Below are 25,568 nucleotides of genomic sequence, written 5' to 3'. Positions count from 1 at the left end.
AAGAAAAAGACAGATAACCCAATAGAAAAATGGACAAAAAACCTGAACAGGAACTTCACCACATGAGACGTCCACATGACCAATAAACATACAAAAGGGTGAGCAACTTGGTCGGGAGCCGTGGCTCATGCCTGTAATCCCAGCACTTTGGGAGGCCAAGGCGGGTGGATCACCTGAGGTCAGGAGTTTGAGACCAGCCTGGCCAATGTGGCGAAACCCCATCTCTACTAAAAATGCAAAAATTAGCCAGGTGTGGTGGCACATGCCTGTAGTCCCAGCTACTCAGGAAGCTGAGGCAGGAGAATGGCTTGAACCTGGGAGGCAGAGGTTGCAGTGAGCCGAGATTACGCTACTGCACTCCAGCCTGGGAGACAGAGTAAGACTCTGTCTAAAAAAAAAAAAAAAAAAGAAAAAGAAAAAGAAAAAAAGTGAGCAACTTGACTGCTCACAGGGAAATGCAAATTAAACCTGAAATACGATACCACTAGATACTCACCAGAATGACTAAAACGAAATGAATGTACTATTGCAAGTGTTGGTGAGGATATGGAACAACTGAACTGGTCAGAGTATAGCTTGTTACAACCATCCTGTAAAAATGTCTGCCAGTATCTAATAAAGCTGAACAGATATAAGCCCTATAACCCCAAACTTCTATCCCTGGCTTGTGGTACATTTTTATGATAATGGCTCCCCAAGGAATCATGCCTCCCTATGTCCACATCCCTTTATACTGTAATACTGCCACTCCTCTGAGCAAGAGATGGATATCTCTTTAACTGCTCTGAATTCACATCTGGCCTTGTGACTTGTTTTAACCGATAAGAGTATGGCAGAACTGATTTCCCAGAGTTCTAGCACATAGGCCTTAAGAGGCCTGGCAGCTTCTGCCTTTGCCCTCTTGGACCCAGCCATCATGTAAAGAAGTCCAGAATAGTCTAATGGACAGAGAGGCTGCGTGAGAAAAAGAGAGGTAACCAATTTTTTTTTTTTTTTTTTTTTTTTTTGAGATGGAGTCTCACTCTGTCACCCAGGCTGGAGTGCAGTAGCACAATTTCGGCTCTCTGCAACCTCCGCCTCCCAGATTCAAGTGATTCTTGTGCCTCAGTCCCCTGAGTAGATGGGATTACAGGCGTGCACCAACACACCCAGCTAATTTTTGTATTTTTACTAGAGATAGGGTTGGCCAGGCTGGTCTTGAACTCCTGACCTCAAGTGATCCATCCACCTCAGCTTCCCAAAGTGCTGAGATTCCAGGCATGAGTTACTGCACCTGGCCGAGAGGTAACCAAGTTAATAGCTAATACCAAAGTCCCAGACATGTGATTAAAACCATTTGATCTTTCCTGCCCAGTCCAGCTAGATGAGTGAGCTCAACTGATAACACATGGAACAGAGGTAAGTTGTTCCCAGCAAGCCCTGTTCAAATGCCTGACCCACAGAATCACATGCAATAACATGGCTGTTATTTTTAAGTCACTAAATGTGGGGGTAGTTTATTAGGTAGCAATAGATAACCAAAAATGAATATATAGCAAAATAAATGCATACATATTTTACCAAAAGGGACATGTACAAGAATGTACATAGCAGCACCATTTAAATCACCAATCTGAAAACAACTCAAATGCCCATACACAATCGAATGGATCAATTATGGTATATTAGTAAAATGGAATATTATTCAGCAATAAAAATGACCAAATTACAAGGATGATTCTCACAAATGTAATGATGACCAAAAGAAGCCAGACTCAGGGACGGGCGCGGTGGCTCACGTGTGTAATCCCAGCACTTTGGGAGGCCAAGGCAGGCAAATCACTTGAGGCCAGGAGTTCGTGACCAGCCTGGCCAACATGGCGAAACCCCATCTCTACTAAGAATACAAAAATTAGCCAGGTGTAGTGGTGAATGCCTGTAATCCCAGCTACTCGGGAGGCATGAGAATTGCTTGAACCAGGAAGGCAGAGGTTGCAGTGAGCCGAGATTGCGCCACTGCACTTCAGCCTGGGTGACAGAGCAAGACTCTGTCTCAACAACAACAACAAAACATTAAGAAAAAAAGAAGAAGCCAGACTCAAATGAGTATATACCACATGCTTCCATCTATATGAAGAAGTTCAAAGACTAATCTAGGGTGTAGAAGTCAAGAAAGTAGTTACGTGATGGTGTGGGGGTTCGGTAGCACTACAAGAAGTCAGGATGGGAAACTTATGTGGCCCTGATCATGTTTTATTTCTTGTTCCAGGTGCCGGTTACATGGGTGTGTTTACTTTGAGAAAATGTACTGAGTCATATAATTTGTATACTTTCCTGTAATGTATGTTATACTTCCAAAAAAAGCTTATATAAGAAGATTAAACCACTGACCCCTTCTTTAATAAAAGTATTTTTCTTATATTTTAAAATCACCTACAGAATTTTTTAAAATGCAGATTAAAACAGCAAAACAACAACAACAACAACATAGTCTGAGTAAACATGTCTAGGCTGGAACCCAGCCATCTGGGGCTCTGAAACTCCGTAAGTGATTCTGATGAAGTGAGCCTGGGTTGAAGTATTAGGTCATTAGCAGAAAGTGCTGTTTCATTTTATCATTATCATATTTCCTCTCAAAAACATTTTTGCCAAGGAATATGAAGCATAAACAACTGTCTTTGAATCGCAGTTATCTAAAAGAAAAAATGGCAAAGTACCCACTTCCACCCACTCCCCACTCCTTAGGTTTGGCTATTTCACCATTCAGAAGGCTTCTACAGATCATTAAATGCTTTAATTAGTTTCATACATATGCACTTAGCTTAAATCATGCCCGTTAAAACACCATTCTTTTACCACTTCACTTTGAAGGGTATTTACAAGATTATTTAAAAGATGCTCCTAGATGCCATACACATTTTAATAAGAGCAAAAAAAAAAAAAAAAAAAATGGTTGGCCCAAATTAAAGCAAAATGAGCGTTTAAGTCTGGCATCTGTCTTGGAGATAATAACAGGCAGATCTTAATTTGCAGGAGAAATACATGGTTGTAAAAAATTATAATTTTAAAATCATTTTTGAACACCTCCATTGCCTGCCTCTGCTTCAGAATGACTAGATGATAGATAGACAGACAGATCAAAGAGAAGAGAGGCTGGGTGCAGTGGCTCATGCCTGTAATCCCAGCATTTTGGGAGGCTGAGGAAGGTGGATCACGAGGTCAGGAGTTTGAGACCAACCTGGCCAACACTGTGAAACCCTGTCTCTACCAAAAATACAAAAAATTAGCTGGGCGTGGTGGCAAGCACCTGTAATCCCAGCTACTCAGGAGGCTGAGGTAGGAGAATCGCTTGAACCCGGGAGGCAGAGGTTGCAGTGAGCCGAGACCGTGCCACTGCGCTGCAGCCTGGGCAACAGAGCGAGACTGTCTCAAAAAAAAAAAAAAGAGAGAGAGGACAGAAAACAGATACAATGAGGTCAACTGTGTTTAATCTTTTCCCCCAGATCTGCTGCATGAAATACTCAAAATATTTTGATCTCTCAGCACAAAAGTTTTGTGGATGAAAAATAAAGTTCCCTTGATCTTGGTTCCAAGATGGCCAAATAGGAACAGCTCCAGTCTACAGCTCCCAGTGTGAGTGACGCAGAAGACGGGTGATTTCTGCATTTCCAACTGAGGTACCGGGTTCATCTCACTGGGGCTTATTGGACAGTGGGTGCAGCCCACGGAGTGTGAGTGGAAGCAGGGCGGGGCATCGCCTCACCCGGGAAGGGCAAGGGGTCGGGGAATTCCCTTTCCTAGCCAAGGGAAGCCATGACAGATGGTACCTGGAAAATCAGGACACTCCCACTCTAATACTGCACTTTTCCAATGGTCTTAGCAAATGGCACACTAGGAGATTATATCCCACGCCTGGCTTGGAGGGTCCCACGCCCACGGAGCCTTGCTCACTCCTAGCACAGCAGTCTGAGATCGAACTGCAAGGTGGCAGCGAGGCTAGGGGAGGGGTGTCCACCATTGCTGAGGCTTGAGTAGGTAAACGAAGCGGCTGGAAAGCTCGAACTGGGTGGAGCCCACTGCAGCTCAAGGAGGCCTGCCTGCCTCTGTAGACTCCACCTCTGGGGGCAGGGCATAGTTGAACAAAAGGCAGCAGAAACTTCTGCAGACTTAAACATCCCTGTCTGACAGCTTTGAAGAGGGTAATGGTTCTCCCAACACAGAGTTTGAGATCTGAGAATGGACAGACTGCCTCCTCAAGTGGGTCCCTGACCCCCAAGTAGCCTAACTGGGAGACACCTACCAGGAGGGGTGGAATGACACCTCATACAGCCGGGTGCCCCTCTGAGAGGAACCTTCAAGAGGAAGGATCAGGCAGCAACATTTGCCGTTCTGCAATGTTTGCTGTTCTGCAGCCTCTGCTGGTGATACTCAGGCAAACAGGGTCTGGAGTGGACCTCTAGCAAACTCCAAGAGACCTGCAGCTGAGGGTCCTGACTGTTAGAAGGAAAACTAACAAACAGAAAGGACATCCACACTAAAGCCCCATCTGTACATCACCATCATCAAAGACCAAAGGCAGATAAAACCACAAAGATGCGGAGAAACCAGTGCAGAAAAGCTGAAAATTCTAAATCTCAGAGTGCCTGTTCTCCTCCAAACGAATGCAGCTCCTCACCAGCAACGGAACAAAGCTTGACAGAGAATGACTTTGACGAGCTGACAGAAGTAGGCCTTCGATGATCAGTAATAACAAACTTCTCCGAGCTAAAGGAGGATGTTTGAACCCATCGCAAAGAAGCTAAAAACCTTGAAAAAAGATTAGACAAATGGCTAACTAGAATAAACAGTGTAGAGAAGACCTTAAATGACCTGATGGAGCTGAAAACCATGGCATGAGAATTATGTGACACATGCACAAGCTTCAGTAGCTGATTTGATCAAGTGGAAGAAAGGGTATCGGTGATTGAAGATGAAATGAATGAAACGAAGCGAGAAGAGAAGTTTAGAGAAAAAAGAGTAAAAAGAAATGAACAAAGCCTCCAAGAAATATGGGACTATGTGAAAAGACCAAATCTATGTCTGATTGGTGTACCTAAAAGTGACAGCGAGAATGGAACCAAGTTGGAAAACACTCTTCAGGATATTACCCAGGAGAACTTCCCCAACCTAGCAAGGCAGGCCAACATTCAAATTCAGGAAATACTGAGAACACCATAAAGACACTCCTCGAGAAGAGCAACTCCAAGACACATAATTGTCAGATTCACCAAAGTTGGAAATGAAGGAAAAAATGTTAAGGGCAGCCAGAGAAAAAGGTCGGGTTACCCACAAAGGGAAGCCCATCAGACTAACAGCTGATCTCTCAGCAGAAACTCTACAAGCCAGAACAGAGTGGGGGCCAATATTCAACATTCTGAAAGAAAGAAATTTTCAACCCAGAATTTCATATCCAGCCAAACTAAGCTTCATAAGTGACGGAGAAATAAAATCCTTTACAGATAAACAAATGCTGAGAGATTTTGTCACCACCAGGCCTGCCCTAAAAGAGCTCCTGAAGGAAGCACTAAACATGGAAAGCAACAACCCATACCAGCCACTGCAAAAATGTGCCAAATTGTAAAGACCATCAACACTAGGAAGAAACTGCATCAACTAACGAGCAAAATAACCAGCTAACATCATAATGACAGGATCAAATTCACACATAACAATATTAACTTTAAATGTAAATGGGCTAAATGCTCCAATTAAAAGACACAGACTGGCAAATTGGATAAAGAGTCAAGGCCCATCAGTGTGCTGTATTCAGGAGACCCATCTCACATGCAGAGACACACACAGGCTCAAAATAAAGGGATGGAGGAAGATCTACCAAGCAAATGGAAAACAAAAAAAAAAAAGCAGGGGTTGCAATCCTAGTCTCTGATAAAACAGACTTTAAACCAAGAAAGATAAAAAGAGACAAAGAAGGCCATTACATAATGGTAAAGGGATCAATTCAATAAGAAGAGCTAACTATCCTAAATATATATGCACCCAATACAGGAGCACCCAGATTCACAAAGCAAGTCCTGAGAGACCTACAAAGAGACTTAGACTCCCACACAATACTAATGGGAGACTTTAACACCCCACTGTCAACATTAGACAGATCAACGAGACAGAAAGTTAACAGGGATATCCAGGAATTGAACTCAGCTCTGCACCAAGCTGACCTAATAGACATCTACAGAACTCTCCACCCCAATCAACAGAATATACATTCTTCTTCGCACCACATCACACTTATTCCAAAATTGACCACATAGTCAGAAGTAAAGCACTCCTCAGCAAATGTAAAAGAACAGAAATTATAACAAACTGTCTCTCAGACCACAGTGCAATCAAATTAGAATTCAGGATTAAGAAACTCACTCGAAACTGCTCAACTACATGGAAACTGAACAACCTGCTCCTGAATGACTACTGGGTACATAACGAAATGAAGGCAGAAATAAAGATGTTCTTTAAAACCAATGAGAACAAAGACAACATACCAGAATCTCTGGGACACATTTAAAGCAGTGTGTAGAGGGAAATTTATAGCACTAAATGCCCATAAGAGAAAGCAGGAAAGATCTAAAATTGACACCCTAACATCACAATTAAAAGAACTAGAGAAGCAAGAGCAAGCACATTCAAAAGCTAGCAGAAGGCAAGAAATAACTAAGATCAGAGCAGAACTGAAGGAGATAGAGACAGAAAAACCCTTCAAAAAATCAATGGATCCAGAAGCTGTTTTTTTGAAAAGATCAACAAAATTGATAGACCGCTAGCAAGACTAATAAAGAAGAAAAGAGAGAAGAATCAAATAGTTGCAATAAAAAATGATAAAGGGGACATCACCACCGATCCCACATAAATACAAACTACCATCAGAGAATACTATAAACACCTCTATGCAAATAAACTAGAAAATCTAGAAGAAACGGATAAATTCCTGGACACATACACCCACCCAAAACTAAACCAGGAAGAAATTGAATCCCTGAATAGACCAATAACAGCTTCTGAAATTGAGGCAATAATCAATAGCCTACCAACCAAAAAAAGTCCAAGACCAGACAGATTCACAGCCAAATTCTACCAGAAGTACAAAGAGGAGCTGGTACCATTCCTTCTGAAACTATTCCAATCCATAGAAAAAGAGGGAATCCTCCTTAACTCATTTTATGAGGCCAGCATCATCTTGATACCAAAGCCTGGCAGAGACACAACAAAAAAAGAATTTTAGACCAATATCCCTGATGAACATTGATGCAAAAGTCCTCAATAAAGTACTGGCAAACCGAATCCAGCAGCACATCAAAAAGTTTATCCACTACGATCAAGTCAGCTTTATCCCTGGGATACAAGGCTGGTTCAACATACACAAATCAATAAATGTAATCCAGCATATAAACAGAACCAAAGACAAAAACCACATGATTATCTCAATAGATGCAGAAAAGGCCTTTGACAAAATCCAACAGCCTTCATGCTAAAAACTCTCAATAAATTAGGTATTGATGGGACATATCTCAAAATAATGAGATGCATCTCAATGTTCATAATAATAATAATGCCCAGCCAGTACCATACTGAATGGGCAAAAACTGGAAGCATTCCCTTTGAAAACTGGCACAAGACAGGGATGCCCTCTCTCACCACTCCTATTCAACATAGTGTTGGAAGTTCTAGCCAGGGCAATTAGGCAGGAGAAGGAAATAAAGGGTATTCAATTAGGAAAAGAGGAAGTCAAGTTGTCCCTGTTTGCAGATGACGTGATTGTATATCTAGAAAACCCCATTGTCTCAGCCCAAAATCTCCTTAAACTGATAAGCAACTTCAGCAAAATCTCAGGATACAAAATCAATGTGCAAAAATCACAGGCATTCTTATACACCAGTAACAGACAAACAGAGACCTAAATCATGAGTGAACTCCCATTCACAATTGCTTCAAAGCGAATAAAATACCTAGGAATTCAACTTACAAGGGATGTGAAGAACCTCTTCAAGGAGAACTACAAACCACTGCTCAATGAAATAAAAGAGGACACAAACAAATGGAAGAACATTCCATGCTCATAGGTAGGAAGAATCAATATCGTGAAAATGGCCATACTGCCCAAGGTAATTTATAGATTCAATGCCATCCCCATCAAGCTACCAATGACTTTCTTACAGAATTGGAAAAAACTACTTTAAAGTTCATATGGAACCAAAAAAGAGCCCGCATTGCCAAGTCAATCCTAAGCCAAAAGAACAAAGCTGGAGGCATCACGCTACCTGACTCCAAACTATACTACAAGGCTACAGTAACCAAAACAGCATGGTACTGGTACCAAAACAGAGACGTAGACCAATGGAACAGAACAGAGTCCTCAGAAATAATACCACACATCTACAACTATCTGATATTTGACAAACCTGACAAAAACAAGAAATGGGGAAAGGATTCCCTATTTAATAAATGGTGCTGGGAAAACTAGCTAGTCATATGTAGAAAGCTGAAACTGGATCCCTTCCTTACACCTTATACAAAAATTAATTCAAGATGGATTAAAGACTTAAATGTTAGACCTAAAACCATAAAAACCCTAGAAGAAAACCTAGGCAATACCACTCAGGACACAAGCATGGGCAAGGACTTCATGACTAAAACACCAAAAGCAATGGCAACAAAAGCCAAAATTGACAAACGGGATCTAATTAAACTAAAGAGCTTCTGCACAGCAAAAAAACTATCATGAGAGTGAACAGGCAACCTACAGAATGGGAGAAAATTTTTACAATCTACCCATCTGACAATGGGCTAATATCCAGAATCTACAAAGAACTTAAACGAATTTACAAGAAAAAATCAAAAAACCTCATCAAAATGTGGGCAAAGGATATGAACAGATACTTCTCAAAAGAAGACATGTATGCAGCTAACAGACACATGAAAAAATGCTCATCATCACTGGCCATCAGAGAAATGCAAATCAAAACCACAATGACATACCATCTCACACCAGTTAGAATGGTGATCATTAAAAGTCGGGAAACAACAGGTGCTGGAGAGGATGTGGAGAAATAGGAACACTTTTACACTGTTGGTGGGACTGTAAACTAGTTCAACCATTGTGGAAGACAGTGTGGCGATTCCTCAAGTATCTAGAACTAGAAATACCATTTGACCCAGCAATCCCATTACTGGGTATATACCCAAAGGATTATAAATCATACTGCTATAAAGACACATGCACACGTATGCTTACTGCGGCACTGTTCACAATAGCAAAGACTTGGGACCAACCCAAATGTCCATCAGTGATAGACTGGATTAAGAAAATGTGGCACATATACACCATGGAATACTATGCAGCCATAAAAAAGGATGAGTTCATGCCCTTTGTAGGGACATGGATGAAGCTGGAAACCATCATTCTGAGCAAACTATCACAAGCACAGAAAACCAAACACTGCATGTTCTCACTCATAGGTGGGAATTGAACAATGAGAACACTTGGACACAGGGCGGGGAACATCACACACTGGGGCCTGTCGTGGGGTTGGGGGAGGGGGGAGGGATAGCATTAGGAGTACACCTAATGTAAATGATGAGTTAATGGGTGCAGCACACCAACATGGCACGTGTATACATAAGTGACAAACCTGCACATTGATCACATGTACCCTAGAACTTAAAGTACAATAATAATAATAAAAAGGTTCCCTTTACTAACCTACTGTTGTGTACTGATAGACTGTAGTTCAGAAAAGGCATTCAACAAATGAATATTGAATGAATTCTAATTCAGCTTTTGGGAAAGTGAAAAAGTTAAATGACTGATTTAGTTGACACCATCCAGAGAGGGAAAAAGGCCACTTGAACTGATGTTGCCAGTTGTTGGGTGTCACATAAACAAAAGAGGTAGGCATCTTTTTAATTTCATAGTGTTCTCCCATCTTCAGAATTTACAGTTCTTGATGAAGACAATTCAATATTTAATGACACTTTTGAAAAGACTAAACTTTTTACTTACCTAGCTCTTCCTTATGTGTGTAGTTTTCCAACATGAAGGAAAAGAAGGTGGATAACTGGACAAAATAAAAAAAACATTAATCAATTAGTGAACCCCAAACAGCTACTGTGGCAAATGCTATTGGTGTTCCACCCGAGTGCCCTTACTCTTGTGGGGCATTCCTATCCCAGCTGCTGCAGGTGCTAAGGGTCATATCTATGCCTGCCTCCAGAGGACTGCCTGCATCCAGAGCAACACAGGATAACACATGAATGCCCCTCCTGTGGGGCTGCCCAGAGACCACCACTGGCTGAAGCAAGGGTGTAACAGCCCAGTCCCCCACCTCCCTTGCCTCTGCCAGGGACAAATTGTAGTGTATTTCACACTTGACAGCTCCAGATGGGATCAGGCTGAGGTCAGACTTCAAAAAGTACATCTTGGCCTAGCTTCTCCCCTGTCCTGTCTTGCATTCCTCACTCCCTTACAGGCTTTCCCTGAAAACACACCCTCAATAAGTCACTTGTACCAGAATCCCTGTCTCAGCCTCTGCTTCTAGGAAATCCAACCTAAAACAGCTACTAAATTTTGTTCGTTATGATCTCTTCTTTTCTTTTTCTTAAGGTGGAGTTTCGCTCTTGTCGCCCAGGCTGGAGTGCAACGGCACGATTTTGGCTCACTGCAACCTCCGCCTCCCCGGATCAAGCGATTCTCCTGCCTCAGTCTCCCGAGTAGCTGGGATTACAGGCGCTTGCCACCATGTCCAGCTAACATTTTTGTATTTTTAGTAGAGACAGGGTTTCACCATGTTGGCTAGGCTGGTCTCGAACTCCCGACCTCAGGTGATCCACCTGCCTCGGCCTCCCAAAGTGCTAGGATTACAGGTGTGAGCCACTGCACCTGGTCATGATCTCTTTTATTTTTGGTGGTGAAATTAAGAGTTAAGGAATATTCTTAAGTATCAAATATATTTTGGAAAGAAAGGAAGGGAAAGGTGGAACTTCACCAGCTTTCCAGCCACAGTCGGGGTACTGGCTCTATGGCCACCAGGTATCTGCAAAGACCTGCATTTGTACAGCACAAATAATTTCTTTTTCAAGCCCTGCCTCTCATGAAAAGTAAACACTTTATCAATCTGGGAGTAGATCTGGGAGTTGGGAATTGAGAGAAGGAAGACTTTCCATACAGTTATCAAAATATATGATTTTAATGCTGTTGATGATGGGTTTATCAGTTAACAGTCAATAGAAACCACAATGAGACATCGCTTCACACTCACTACGATAGCTTATAATCAAAAAGAGATAATAACAAGTGTTGGCAAAGAATTGAAGAAATTGGAGCCCTCATCAATTGCTGGTGGGAAGGTAAAACAATGGAGCTGCTTTGGAACACAGTTTAGCAGCTCCTCAAAAAGTTAAGCACAAAGTTACTACATGACACAGCAATTCCACTCACAGGTGTATACCCAAGAGAACTGAAAACATATGTTCACACAAAAACTTGCATACAAATGTTCACAGCAGCATTATTCATAATAGCCAAAAGGTGGAACAACCCAAATGATCCATCACCTGAGGAATAGATGACCAAAATGTGGTCCATCCATACAATGGAATATTCTTTGGAATGAGTAATATTAACTAAAAAGAAATGAAGTCCTGATACATGCTACAACATGGGTGAACCTTGAAAGCATTATGCTAAGTAAAACAAGCTGGGCCAGGCACAGTGGCTCACGCCTGTAATCCCAGCAATTTGGGAGACCAAAAATGCAAAAATTAGCTGGGCGTGGTGGCATGTGCCTGTAGTCCCAGCTACTCGGGAGGCTGAGGCAGGAGAATCGGTTGAACCTGGGAGGCAGAGGTTGCAGTGAGCCAAAATTGCGCCACTGCACTCCAGCCTGGCGACAGAGCAAGACTCTGTCTCAAAGAAAAAAAAAAAAAAAAGCAGCCAGACATCAAAGACCACCTATTATATGATTCCATTTATATGAAATGGCCAGATAGAAAATAGATTAGTGGTTGCCAGGGACTGGGGGAAGGAAATGGGGGAATGACTGCTAATGGGTATGGAGTTTAGGAGGGGGGAAATGAAAATGTCCTAAAATTGATTGTGGGGATGTTTGCATAACCCTGTACATATACTAAAAACCATTGAATTGCACACTTTAAATGGGTGAACTGTATGGCATGTGAATTACATCTCAATAAAGAATCAATAGAAAAGAATGTACTGGTGCTGGAATGTGTCTAAAGCATATCAATTTGGGGTTCACCCTACCTGTATATTTATCACTATATTCTACAGTGCTTAAAAAGACAGCCTATGCTGAGGTTCCTAATCTAAAAGGGAGCATCTGACTGAATCACAGTATATCATTTTTCTAGCTGCCAAAAATAAATCTAGCAACTTAGTTCTTTTTGGAATGTTCTTAATTATCTTTAAATATTATGATGTGATACACAGATATATGATTGCTAAAAACTACAAATAATATAAAATAAAAATGAGAAGTCCCTCTTAACATCCCAACCCACGCCCACCCATACCACTCCTGTCCTCAGAACTAACTACTGTAAACAATTTCCTGTTTATCTTTTTCCAGACTTTTGCTGTATGTTTCATGTTGTTTCACATAAATGAGATAAACTCTACATATTGTTTTACAAGTTGATTTTTTCATTAGCAACTACATTGGAGATCTAAGATCTGTTTATTGTTAAAAGTACTTTTTTAAAATTAATGAGCATTAAAACTAGATTTATGTATCCTTTAAAAAGGCCTTCCTTGGCCAGGTGCAGTGGCTGACGCCTGTAATTCCAGAACTTTGGGAGGCCAAGGTAGATAAATCACCTGAGGTCAGGAGTTCGAGACCAGCCTGGCCAACATGATGAAACCCTGTCTCTACTAAAAATTTAAAAATTAGCTGGGTGTGGTGGTGGGTGCCTATAATCCCAGCTACTTGGGAGGCTGAGGCAGGAGAATTGCTTGAACCCGGGAGGCGGAGGTTGCAGCGAGCCGAGACCGCGCCATTGCACTCCAGCCTGGGCAACAAGAGTGAAATTCCCTCTCGAAGCAAAAAAATAAAAAAAAGGCCTTCCTCACCCATGTATATTTTCTTCTAGAGCTTGCAGAGGTTTGTTCCTAGGAAATTCTGCCATTTTTTAACTCCTTGAAGTATTTTTTTCTTTTATAAAATGACAACTTTATTTCCTATTAAGGCATCTGCCCCAAAATAGAATAAAACTATTTTTATTAGTTAACCAGACGTTGGGCAGCCCTCTTAAAAATGTGAACTTCAAAACGGAAAAACACCATCCTGTTCCCAAAGCACACTCTCTCTCAATAACTAGTTCCAAGACAATGTCATGACATGCTCTATTAAAGCCTTTCACCATGGTTCCTCAGCTTAAAATGGACCCAAACTTTCATTCTTTCAATAACAAGGGGTAAAGAGAATCATTTTACCAAAAGAAGAGAAAAGCTTGCAAAACAGACCTGCATTTGGCTTTGCTCATCAGCATATTCGATGGACTGGAAGATGGTGAGGGCATAGTGTTGTCTGGCCTTCAGTCGAGCTTTGTAACCTCGGTACCAGTTCTGGATGATCAACGCAGCTCTCAGCGCTGCAGACCCACAGAATATGAAAGTCAGAGAAAAATAGTTACTATGTATCTGTTAGGAGAAGTAGGGTGCTTCAGTGGAAAAAAAAAAAAGCAGTCCACCTGGATTCCTAGGTTCTAAGAATATTAAAACACCAAACAATGAGATTGACTTTTATGTTTTTTATAAAATGTCCTCATGTCTCAAACACTCAGAGAATAATGATGGCACAGCCATTAGGAACAGAAGTTTTGGAGTAAGACTGCCTGAACTTGAATCCTAGCTCTGCTAATTATCGTCTATGTTACTTTGGGTAAGTTATTAAAACTCCCAAAACCTCAGTTTCCTCATCTGTAAAATGGGAATAATAACAGCACCTACCTTTGGCATGGCTTAAGCATAGTAAATCTTTGAATCTATGTATACCCTATGAAGTAGCAATTCCATTCTTCACTACGTACCCCAAAGCAATTCTCACACAGTCCATCAAGGAGGCATATGGGGATGCAATTGCTTCTTTGTGGCAATAGGAAGTTTGATACAAATAGGCCTGGCTGCCTATCACTAGGAAAGAGAATCTGTACCTTTGGTGGGTGCACACCACGGAGTAGCACAACACAACTGGAAGCAATAGATTAAATAAACCCATAGCAACCTATCCAGTAGGTCTTAAAAACATAGTACTTCCATTGGAATAGTTATTAAAAAGTCAGAGACAGAATGAAATACTACTTTAATCAATAAAACTATATAGATACACACAAAATCACATTTCAGAAGAACATATACAAAGGGAAAGATGCACACAACACATAATGGACCGGTTATTTATAGGGGAGTGAATGAGCGTGGGGTACATGAATAGAAGGGAATAAACTAATTAACATAAGAAGGGGTCTTGCACAGACCAATGATGATAATGTTCAATGAGCTGATGGAGACGTATGATTCACACCACCTTCTGCACCTGAGATTCGATTGATAAAATGCAGGTGGATAAAGAAACACACCCCCTCCCTCACAGAGTTTCTATGAGGATGAAATGAGATGTTACAAGGAGAAGAGTTTAGCCCAATGCCTGGTAAAAAGCACATGCTAAGTAAATGGCAACTGGAAGTATTGTCTTGTTTGTGGACTATCTAGGCAGACTGTCTCTCTTCTGGGGAAGGTAGCCTTTAAGCCATCTTGTAGTTTCATCATATTGAAGAAAGAAATCAGGTAAGAGATAATGAGATTTAAAATACAGTCTCTTATGCCTCCTCGAGTTTTAGAGTGAAGAGCAATCAACACCAGCTGGCTCCTTTTATTCATGCTATCATTTTTCCCAGTTGGTGCATAAAAAATAACAGTTGACTATAACAGAAGTGATTTGAGTTCTGAAAGCAGGGGTCCAGCCCCCAGTCCCAGCATCCTCTGGTTTAGTACTGCTGCAGTACACAGAATATCCCAGGACCTGGTCATCTGGCAAGGTTAATTTATTAGCTTCCCCAAGGCTCTTGAGCTCCAGGGACTCTTTCCATTATTCAGGTTCCAGAAAACCCCAGGAAATAGACCCAACGTCATGTATCATGAGCTTTATAGGGAAAAACCACAGGAAGAAGAAATAGAGTGACATGTTGTGGTGTTATAATATACATATGATTTGGCTGTGTCCCCACCCAAATCTATCTTGAATTGTAGCCTCCATAATTCCCACGTGTTGTGGGAGGGACCTGGTGGGAGATAATTGATCATGGGGGCGGTTTCCCCCATACTGTTCTGGTGGTAGTGAATAAGTCTCATGAGATCTGATAGTTTTATAAGGGGTTTCCCCTTTCACTTGGCTCTTATTCTCTCTTATCTGCCACCATGTAAGACATACCTTTTCCCTTCCACCATGATTGTGAGGCCTCCCCAGCCATGTGGAACCACAAGTCCATTAAACCTCTTTTTCTTTATAAATTACCCAGTCTCGGTTATGTCTTTATCAGCAGTGTGAAAACGAACTAACACGAGATATATATATTATATATATATTGATATATAGATATATATATATAGAGAGAGAGAGAGGTTTTCATCCATGGACCTGATACAATCTTTTGTTATGATGTCGGGTATGTTAGGCCTCAGGGGCAGCCTCTGAACTTCTCCTGTCCTCCTTTCACCTGCCCCAAGGCTCTAATCTTCCCCTGACTTTCTGATTATGGGCTTAAGGCTCTATGCCCTAGGGGAAGAAATGCTGTTGTCTTGAAGCCTTCATAAAAACCAAAGAGAACCGGGTTCAGTGAGCTTCCGGATAGCTGAAGAGTGGAGGTTCTGGGAGGGTGGCCTGCCCTTTCTCCCCAGCCTCGCCCTGTGCATCTCTTCATCTGTTTCCTTTGTAATATCCTTTATAATAAACCAGTAAATGTAAGGAAGTGTTTCCCTGAGTTTTGTGAGCTGCTCTAGTAAAATAATGGAACCCAAAGGGGGGTCATGGGAACCGCCAACTTGAAGCTGGTTGGTCAGAAGTTCTGGAGGTCTGGACTTGCAACTGGTGTTGGGGTGGGGTGGGTAGGCAGTCTTGGGGACTGAGCCCTCAACCTGTGGGATCTGACACTATCTCTGGGTAGATAATGTCAGAAACTGAATTAGAGGACACCCAGCTGGCATCCGCTGCTTGGTGTGTGGAGAAAAGTCCCCACACATTTGGTCACAGAAGTCTTCTGTGTTGATGATTGCTGTGGTGTGAGAGTGGAGAAAAAAAATGGTTAGGGGAGAAAGATTTTCCCTACACACATGTTCAACCTTGCAAAGCAAATAATTGGTAGTGGCATGGCTGAAATCTCAAGTGTTCTTACAATACCATGATGGAGGGTCTAGGGTCACCTGAAAGGCCTGTTCTGTGGGACAGTCGCTATCATGATGAATCACTCTCTGGCCTGAGGGGTTCTCATACTCACAAGCACAAAGGTGCCTTTCCAGTGCCACTTCCTGAGCACTTACAAAGGGCCAGGCATTGATTAGTCCTGCAGTCCTCACAACACTGCGAAGCTGACAGAGACTGAGGAACTCACTAAAGCTCACTTAGCTGGTAAGTGGAAATAGACAGTGAGGATTCGAACCCTCGTCTGACTGACTCCATAGCCCAAGCTCTTAACCTCCATAGAGCTATTGATCTTTTCTGTGCCTCTGCTTCTTTATCTGCACAATGATGTTGTAGAATAAATGATCACTGAAGTCTCTTCTATTTGGTATTAGTAACATCAATAACAAATAAACAAGCTTGGCCAGGTGCAGTGGCCCACGCCTGTAATCCCAACACTTTGGGAGGCCGAGGTGGGCAGATCACTTGAGTCACGAGTTCGAGACCAGCCTGGCTAACATGGTGAAACCCCACCTTTACTAAAAATACAAAAATTAGCCGGGCATGGTGGTGCACACTTGTAATCCCAGCTACTTGGGAGGCTGAAGTGGGAGGATCACTTCAACCTAGGAGACAGAGGTTGCAGTGAGCCAAGATCGCTGCCACTGCACTCCAGCCTGGGAGACAGAGCAAGACTCCATTTCGATTAAAAAAAAAAAAAAGAAAGAACTGAGCTTATTATTATTTCTCTAATAATAGAACAAAATAATTATCATATGTTAAGGGTCTATTACAAGACATTTGGTCCCCACAAGCATCATCATCTCCATGTTACACATAAGGAAATTTTGAGTTCAGAAAGGTGAGTCTTTTGTTCCAAGTCACTTATCTCATATGAACTCAGGTCCTCTGGCTCTTTCCACTCTAGTCAGTTACTTCATTCCCTAACCTATGTGTACCTTTCCTTCCTTTGAATAATAATGGCCACCATTTCTTTTTTTTTTTTTTTTTCTTTTTTTGAGACGGAATCTCGTCTGTAGGCCAGGCTAGAGTGCAGAGCCACGATCTCGGCTCACTGCAACCTCCACCTCCCATATTCAAGCAATTCTCTGCCTCAGCCTCCCCAGTAGCTGGGACTACAGGCGCCTACCACCACGCCCAGCTAATTTTTGTATTTTCTGTAGAGACAGGGTTTCACCATGTTGGCCAGGCTGGTCTTGAACTCCTGACCTCATGATCCACCCGCCTCAGCCTCCCAAAATGCTGGGATTACAGGTGTGAGCCACGCGCCTGGCCATTCACCATTTCTTGAATGCCTACTAAGTGGCTGGCACTAGCTGGACACCTGACATCTACTGCCACTTCTCCCTGACACAGGAAAAGAGGCAAGCTAGGCCCCCTCCCATCTCTGCCTGGTGTCCATCCCCACCCCACTCTCCAAGGGAGGAGCTGCTGTTTTGTATACAGCACACAATACATTCACTGGGTTCCACTGGGAGGGGTGTAAACTGTGGCATAGGAGGTTTATAAATACCTATGGTCCCCTCTGTCTTCTACTTCCTCTTCTACTCCAAAGTCAGGAAGTGGAACTGCCCCACCCCACCCCAGCTTGGGAAGCAGCCATCTCTGTCTATGCTCATACTCCTGTACCTGAGCACACAAGCCACTTATTAAGCTATCAGGTCTCAACTCTAACCCCACCCTTCCCTAGTCAGCACAGTGGTGCTGAGGCTGGGACTTTGCAGACCGCATTTCAGCTTTGTCAGTTGCCCCCTGTGAGGCTCTGCCAATAGGGGTGGGAAAGGCAGACTGCAAGGCTGGAGGAGGGACTGGGGACACACTCCTTCCTGTCTGCTTCCTGTTCCTGATAGTGTAACCTAGCAACTGCTCTTCACCCCAGGTAACAGTCGTTGGATCCAGTTTGCAGTTCATCCAGCACTTGCAAAGCCAGTCTCATGGCAGCCCTGGAGACACCAGCACCAGCTGAGTACACCACTTCTCAGAGGTCTGGGCTTCAGTTCTGTGGGACCCTCCTGCAAGTTTCTCAACTGGAATAATTCCACTCTTTTCCCTTTGTTCTCTCAGCTCTAGGGTGGTAACTTCCCTGCAGTTGCTATAATTCTTTACATTCAATTCTCTCTGTTCAAATCACTCTGTGGTTTCTGCCTCCTGACTAGACCCTGCCCGATGAGCTCGTCTCAGAGGGGTGGGAAAAATAGGTCCTGCTAAGACCTCAAGCCTCCAACTTCCTGCAGGCTCCAACTCATGCCGTCATTAGAGCTCTACGTTGAGATTTGGGGTACTTGTGCAGCAGCTGATAAAGCAGACTTTGATCCACATCCTGCTGTCGTCCCTTGGGCATACATTTCCCAAAGAAACCTCCCCAGGAGAGGGAAGGAGCCCAGCAAGGTTGGGTATACCAACATCAGACCTCCAAAACCTCACCTAATTCCTAAGCCCCATCCACCACAGGACAGCACTAGCCAGCTGAGGACCCTCCCCTGGAGAAGAAACCTCCAAAATAGCAAAGGGTAGAATGCAGGCATGATAGATCCTACCCGAGGGGGTTGCTGGCCCCCATAACCCCCCACCCTGCCCTGAGACTTGAAGATCTGCATCATCCAGACCTAAGTTCTAAACTTATTGGACAGCTTAGATCTACTTCTGGTCCTGCTGCTTCATCTGATAACAGGGCTTCTCTTCCCGGTCACATTGATTCCATGCAGAATAAATGAATAAATGAATGAATGAATGAATGAATGCATGCATGCTATTGAGGAGTATGTGTAGCAAGGGTCTTCTATTTTTATTTCTAGACAGAAGCAACAGCATAGATTCAATAAGTTATCTGGCCAATTTTCTGTGCCCAGTAGGTGGTTTCTCTATTGCCAAGCTGGATTTTTGTTTTGTTTTAATAGATTCTTTTCTGTGGTGGCAATCAATATCATGGTATCTTGCAAGAAATTAAATAGTCATGTAGGGGGTTAGTGAGCAAGACAAATAATGAATTCAGAGCGATTGCTTTGTGCCAGGCATTGTGCCTGGTGCTTTATGTGGATCATCTACTTCAACTTGATTTGATTTCATCCTCCCCCCAACAATCTTCTCAAGTGTCACTATCCCTATTTTACAGATAAGGAAACTGGGGCTCAGAAACAACATGTCTGGGGTCATGTCACTTGTCAGAGGGACAATGTAGAGTCAAATCCAGTTATCTGTAATTTCAGAACCTGGGCTCATCCTCATTTTGCTATACATGGCATTTGGAATCAGCCATAAAAAATGAGACGGGGCCGGGCGCAGTAGCTCAAGTCTTTAATCCTAGCACTTTGGTAGGCCGAAGCAGGTGGATTGCCTGAGCTCAAGAGTTTGAGACCAGCCTGGGCAACATGGTGAAACCCTGTCTTTACTAAAAATACAAAAAAATTAGCCAGGTGTGGTGGTGCATGCCTGTAATCCCAGCTATTTGGGAGGCTGAGGCACGAGGCATGAGAATCGCTTGAACCCGGGAGGCAGAGGTTGCAGCGAGCCAAGATCGTGCCACTGCACTCCAGCCTGGGCAACAGAGCAAGATTCTGTCTCAAAAAAAAAAAAATATATAGAATAGCATCTCCTCCCACACCTTCCCCCACCTCACATTCCCTATCCCTTTACCTGTTCTATTGTTCCCTGTAGCACTATTGAGCATCTGACATTGTCTACAGTTATATGTGTATGGGTTTATCGTCCATTTTCCCCTATTAGATAGGAACTTCATTTTTTTTTATTGCTGCATCCCCAGCACCTGGGGCAAGGCCTGGAAATGTATTATATATTTGTTGAATGAATGATTGAATGAACACCTTCTAGGGGTGTTGTAATAATACATAATAATGTATTAGTAATCTATTGACATAGGTATTAGTAATATATTAATTGATTCATATAAAATGCTTAGCACATTGCCTGTCATATAGGAAGCACTCAATAAATGCGAGATACTTTTTTAAAAATTGTCTCTCTCCAGGCTAACAAATTCCAATTAAGTCCCAAAGACTTCCTGATTATACATGATATTTCATTAGAAATTTCACAAATTATGGCTGGGCGTAGTGGCTCACGCCTGTAATCCCAGCACTTTGGGAGGCTGAGGCAGGTGGATTACCTGAGATCAGGAGTTTGAGACCAGCCTGGCCAACACGGCAAAACCTCGTCTCTACTAAAAATATAAAAATTAGCCGGGCATGGTGGTGGGCACCTGTAATCCCATCTACTTGGGAGGCTGAGGCAGGACAATTGCTTGAACCTGGGAGACAGAGGTTGCAGTGAACCGAGATCACGCCACTGCACTCTAGCCTGGGCGACAGAGTGAGACTCCGTCTCAAAAAAAAAAAAAAAAAAAAATTTTCACAAATTACTGTGGACAAACAGGCTACCATCTCAGAACACAACAGCCTAGAGCAAGAAGAGCCCGGCCAACTGAGGTGCATGCAGTTAGAGCCTGCAGCTTTTGCTCAGACATCACCTTTGCGGGAGGCCTTTCCTGACCACCCCTTCTTACATGGTCTCCCCTCCCCCCATCGCCTATCTCCTTCCTTATTTTTTCTCTATAGCACTATCACCATGTGATATTTACTTCCTTGTTGTTGTCTGTGTCCTCCCACTAGAATGTAATCTCTATAAGAGCTGGGACTTTGATCTGTTGAGTTAGCTGCTGTATTTCCTGAGCCTGGAATAGTCCCTGGAACATAGCAGGAATAAATATTTGTTGAACAAATGAAATTACTGTTTAGTTAAGACTTTGTGTCTTACATTTCTCTTTGTGCTGGCTGGTAGAGTCTTTATGTTTGATTTGGTTTTGGTTTTTAAATAGGAGTTTATTTGACAGATAGTTCTTCAAACAAGACATTTCATATTCAGAATGATAAGGTATTTAAAGGCTCTCTGCTTTTGAAATTCTTCTGGCAGAGGCCTCCTGAGCAAGCAGCAGGATTAGCAAATATTTAATGTACCTTTAAGGGGACTGGCATCCAGGCAAGAAGAGACCCAGGCACAAGTGCGACACAGCTGATTAAAATGAATTCAAATGAACTGGAAAGAAAATGAATCCTCTCATAGCAAAAGGCTTTAAGCGAAGAGGAGAAGCATCTATAACCTCAGCTGTTCAAAGCATGATGAGAAAAGGGTATGGCGAACTCTGGCCTAGGACCACAGTCTTCATTACTGTTATTTTTGTTTACAGATATTCTATATCTGCCATCTGCCAGAATGTGCGGCTGTCCCAGTGAGACTTCTAACTTCACTGGAAAAACAGCTCAAAGCACATGCCCAGTGAACATGAGACAGACACAAAGCCTGCTTGTTGGGCAGCAAGCAAGGCAGAGACTTTATGAGGCTCGCTCAGCCACAAACTCTGGCAGCCCTGCAGAGCAAGGCCACAACACAGAGGCCTTGTCCCTGGGAGACACTTTTCTGAAAGAGGAGAGTAAAGTGTGAAGTCCAGTCTCCAAACAATGTCAGGCATTTGAAACAAAACTATCACTTTCCCTAAGGGACAAAAGAGATCATAATTGTGTCATTCTCAGGAACCTCTGGCCTTCCAGTGAGACAAGAGTGAGAATAACAGGTCATTTCTACAACATTTTATGTACTCACTCTCCTACCCACCAACCCCATCCACATGGGTTAATAAAAATAAGTTCTGACTTTTTCATTGGGATACTTCCATTTGGGCCCTGACTTACCCAGTTGCCAGCTAAGTAACCTCAGACAAATCAACCAACCTCCGAGGTCCTCAGTTTCTCATGTAAACAATGAGAACTTTGGATTGTGTGATCTCTAAGATTCTTTCCAGTTACCAAATACTCTAACTCATCCATCTACTTGTTTTTAGTGCCATTGCTGCAGCCCACCTATCACTGTACATAGAAAAGCTGAAAATAACCATCCAAGGGCACAATATGATGTGCAAAACTGCACTCAAACCAGAAACTTCTGGACAAAGAAGACAAATTCTAAAGGCTACTTGAAAATAAATCAATCAATCGGAATCATCCCTGTAGAAAAATGTAAGTTATTAATATCTTTGGCTTTTCCATCAAGGAATTGTAGCCAAAGTTTGCTAGCAATTGGTTTGGGAACACTAAACATTTCACATATTAATTTTTTTAATTGCCTAAAATATGACTAAGGTGTATGATCTGTTAACTGGTTCAAGTGACAGCCAACAAAAGATGGAGGGAAGATGGATGGGGAAGAAAGGGAAGACAAGAGAGGGCTGGCTCAGACTTCACCACCACGCAGTATATCCATGTAGCAAAAATGCACTTATATTCCCAAAATCTATATAAAATTGGAGGCTGGGAGATAGAGACACATGGGAAGTATCTAAGGCTCAGAGGTTTCAAAGAAGACCAAGCAATCAGAGAATAGGATGATAATCATGAAGATTCCAGAGGTGGGGCTTTTCCAGGTGACCATGGGGGCCAGTAAATGGGAGTGAGCAGCTGAAGTTGAGGAGATGAGGGAGTTTCTGGGGCTCAGGAGATCAAGGAACTCAGACACCAAAGCATTTGGGGCTTATTCACGTGTACAGTGAAGATATCCAGTATGAGGCTCAGAGTGGGTGGAGAGTCTTCAATGAATGAAGTTGGTAGATGGCAAAAACAAGAAAGGGCTAAAAAATGGTACTACCAAAGGACATAAGCCTACGTTGCCACCACTACAAACTTGGTAAACTTATCTCAGGATGTACGGGATTAGGATTTTTTCTTTTGAAAAAAAATTTTTTTTTTTTTTTTTTTTTTTGAGACGGAGTCTCACTCTGTTACCCAGGCTGGAGTGCAGTGGCGCGATCTTGGCTCACTGTGACCTCTGCCTCCCAGGTTCAAGCAATTCTCCTGTTTCAGCCTCCCGAGTAGCTGAGATTACAGGCGCACGCCACCATGCCCGGCTAATTTTTGTATTTTTAGTAGAGACAGGGTTTCATCACGTTGGCCAGGCTGGTCTTGAACTCCTGCCCTCAGGTGATCCGCTCGCCTCAGCTTCCCAAAGTGCTGGGATTACAGGCATGAGCCACTGCGCCCGGCCGAAATATTTTCAAATGTATGAAAAAGTAACGATAGTATAATTGTTAATAACTAGTCTCTCTCTCTCTCTCCATATACCATCATCATTTCTTCAGTCTCCTTTATTCTGGAACAATTCCTCTGCCTTTCTCTTCAATGACACTGAAATTTTCAAACAGTACAGGCCAGTTGATTGTAAAACATCCCTCAATCTGGATCTGTCTGCTCTTTTCCTCGTGATGAGATTCAGGTTGTGTATTTTGGCAGGATAAGTGGTATGTCTTTCTCAGTGCATTAGGACATCAGGAGGCATGTGGTGCTCATCTGTCTCATTATCACTGATGTGAACTTGGATCACTTGGGTAAGATGGTGTCCATGTGAACTTCTCTACTGTAGAAGTGTTTTCCTCTTTACAATTAATAAACAATTTGCAGGAACACACTTTAAGACTGTGTATATATTCTGTTCTCCAAAATATCCATTGATGATTTTTGCTTAAATCAATTATTTCTATGGTGGTTGCAAAACAGTGATTTTTGAACTCATTTCTTCTACATTTATTAGGATTATGATTTTTAAATGGCCCATTTAAAGCCCTATTTGATTCAACAGGGCAATGGAACAACATGAAGATGACATAAAGCCATCTCATGAAAGGTTCCATAAGAGTTGTCATCCTTGGACTGGGTGCAGTGGCTCATGACTGTAATCCTAGTACTTTGGGAGGCCGAGGCGGGCAGATCTCTTGAGCCTAGGAGTTCACGACCAGCCTGGGCAATGTGATGAAACCCCATCTCTACAAAAACTATAACAATTAACCGGGCATGGTGGCACACACCTGTAGTCCCAGCTACTTGGGAGGTTGAGGTGGGAGGATCACTTGAGCCCAGGAGGCTGAGGCTGCAATGAGCCTTGATGGTGCCACTGCACTCCAGCCTGGGCGACAGAGTGAGACCCTGTGTCAAAAAAGAAAAAAAAAAAAAAAAAAGACGAGTTGTAATCCTTGGCTATATCACTAGTTCAGGAAAATGTGATGCTTCATTTATACCATACTGAAATAATAGGCCAACTCAATAAAACACTCAGACAAAGAGAATAGTTTACAAGTAACTGTTAACCTCCCTACCATATTATGTTTTGCCAATTTTCCAAAAGAATTATTATGAATACATTAATTTTTAAAAACTATTGTATTCTTAAGTATGTAAAAGAAATTTTGCTATATAAAAGAATTCCTATCATTTTAAATTATTAAAATGGTCTCTCATATGAAATGTGTTCTATTCCATAATTCAATAATAACCTTTAATCCTCACTCAGGAAATAATATCTTGACTGCAATTCTGTTTTATGTCTCCCTTGTTATTAATTACTAATCTGTGTTATATTGCCACGTTCGTTCATTCAAGGTCAAATATGATCTGCATTAAATTTTTGTCTTTTGCAGCTGCTAAAAGCTAATGAAATATAAAGCCATAATCATATAAGAAAAGCGTTCTGAATATGGGAAATAACTGGCAATTGGGGCTGAGGGATTGTCCTTTCTTGCACTTAGTTGAAATAGGTCTCTCTCTAACAAGATTTCCTAACAATTAACATGACCCAACTAGAAAGCTGGCTTCTTTGTGAATTTCCTAGTAAAGCTGGAAGCCAGTAAAAATCATTTAAACAAAGAGGTGGTTCTGCTCTCTTTGGGTTTTGTGTTGTGTTGTGTGTGTGTGTTTGTTTTTTTCTTTTTTGAGACAATGTCTTGCTCTGTTGCCCAGGCTGGAGTGCAGTGGTACGATCATGGTTCACTGCAGCCTCCACCTCTTGGGCTCAAGTGATCCTCCTGCCTCAGCCTCCTATGTAGCTGGGACTACAGGTGCGAGCCACCATGTCCAGCTATTTTTTTTTCCTTTGGTAGAGACGAAGTATTGCTATGTTGCCCAGGCTGGTTTCAAACTCCTAGCCTCAAGTGATCCTCCCGCCTCAGCCTCCCAAAGTGCTGGGATTACAGACATGGCTACTACACCTGGCCTTTCTGCCTTCTAAAGGTTCACGATTCTAAAATGGATATCTAAATAGCCCCTATCAGAGTCT

At 42.4% G+C, this 25,568-nt stretch overlaps 1 protein-coding gene across 1 annotated transcript in view; it reads right to left on the bottom strand.

Annotated features, from left to right (window-relative positions):
* Positions 1-25,568, bottom strand: part of PPEF1 (protein phosphatase with EF-hand domain 1) — a 136,711-nt gene that overhangs the window by 84,255 nt on the left and 26,888 nt on the right. The window contains exons 5-6 of the mRNA XM_012500894.2: positions 13,508-13,635; positions 10,031-10,085 (exon numbers count right to left, since the gene is read on the bottom strand). Of these exons, the coding sequence (XP_012356348.1) occupies positions 10,031-10,085; positions 13,508-13,635 (183 nt within the window). The remainder of the gene's footprint in view (positions 1-10,030; positions 10,086-13,507; positions 13,636-25,568) is intronic.

This window comes from Nomascus leucogenys, chromosome X, assembly GCF_006542625.1.
Source record: "Nomascus leucogenys isolate Asia chromosome X, Asia_NLE_v1, whole genome shotgun sequence".
NCBI lineage: Eukaryota > Metazoa > Chordata > Mammalia > Primates > Hylobatidae > Nomascus > Nomascus leucogenys.
This window is presented reverse-complemented; position numbering and strand designations above follow the sequence as displayed.